Source organism: Priapulus caudatus, unplaced genomic scaffold (genome assembly GCF_000485595.1).
Source record: "Priapulus caudatus unplaced genomic scaffold, Priapulus_caudatus-5.0.1 Scaffold21, whole genome shotgun sequence".
NCBI classification, from domain to species: Eukaryota; Metazoa; Priapulida; class Priapulimorpha; order Priapulimorphida; family Priapulidae; genus Priapulus; species Priapulus caudatus.
This window is the reverse complement of record NW_014577082.1, coordinates 945,312-945,789: the sequence shown is the minus strand read 5'-3', so window position 1 is coordinate 945,789 and position 478 is coordinate 945,312. Positions and strand designations below refer to the sequence as shown.

Below are 478 nucleotides of genomic sequence, written 5' to 3'. Positions count from 1 at the left end.
TTCTGCATCAGCGCATCCTTCAGGTTCGCAGCCTCGCTCGTCCTCGCCATCGCTACAATCGTCGTTGCCGTCGCAAACCCAGACATTCGGTATGCACGAGTTGTCGCAAGAGAATTCAGTATCAGCGCATGTCACCGGCCCGCAGTCTTGCTCGTCCGTTCCGTCCGCGCAGTCGCTCTGTCCATCACAAACAGCGATCATCGCGGTGCACTTTCCGTCGCAGTAAAACTCCGTGTCGTCGCACGTTATCGCTTCACAGTCCTCCTCGTCCGTTCCGTTGAAGCAATCGTTCTCACCGTCGCATACCCACGTATCTGGGATGCATCTGTTGCCACACGAAAACTGTTCAGCATCGCACGTGACAGGCGCGCAGTCTTGTTCATCCTCTCCGCTCTCACAATCCTTGCCGCCATCACAGACCCACGCATCTGGGATGCATTTGTTGTCGCACGAAAACTCCATATCGTTGCACGTCGCT

General features: G+C 55.9%; 1 protein-coding gene across 1 annotated transcript; it reads right to left on the bottom strand.

The window, feature by feature from the left end:
- Positions 1 to 6: 6 nt before the first annotated feature.
- Positions 7 to 472, bottom strand: LOC106812521 (low-density lipoprotein receptor-like; the record flags this gene model as incomplete). Its single annotated transcript, XM_014816421.1, has 1 exon — positions 7 to 472. A coding segment is annotated over exon 1 (456 nt), but the record flags the coding sequence as incomplete, so codon positions are not given.
- Between the last annotated feature and the right edge of the window lie 6 nt (positions 473 to 478).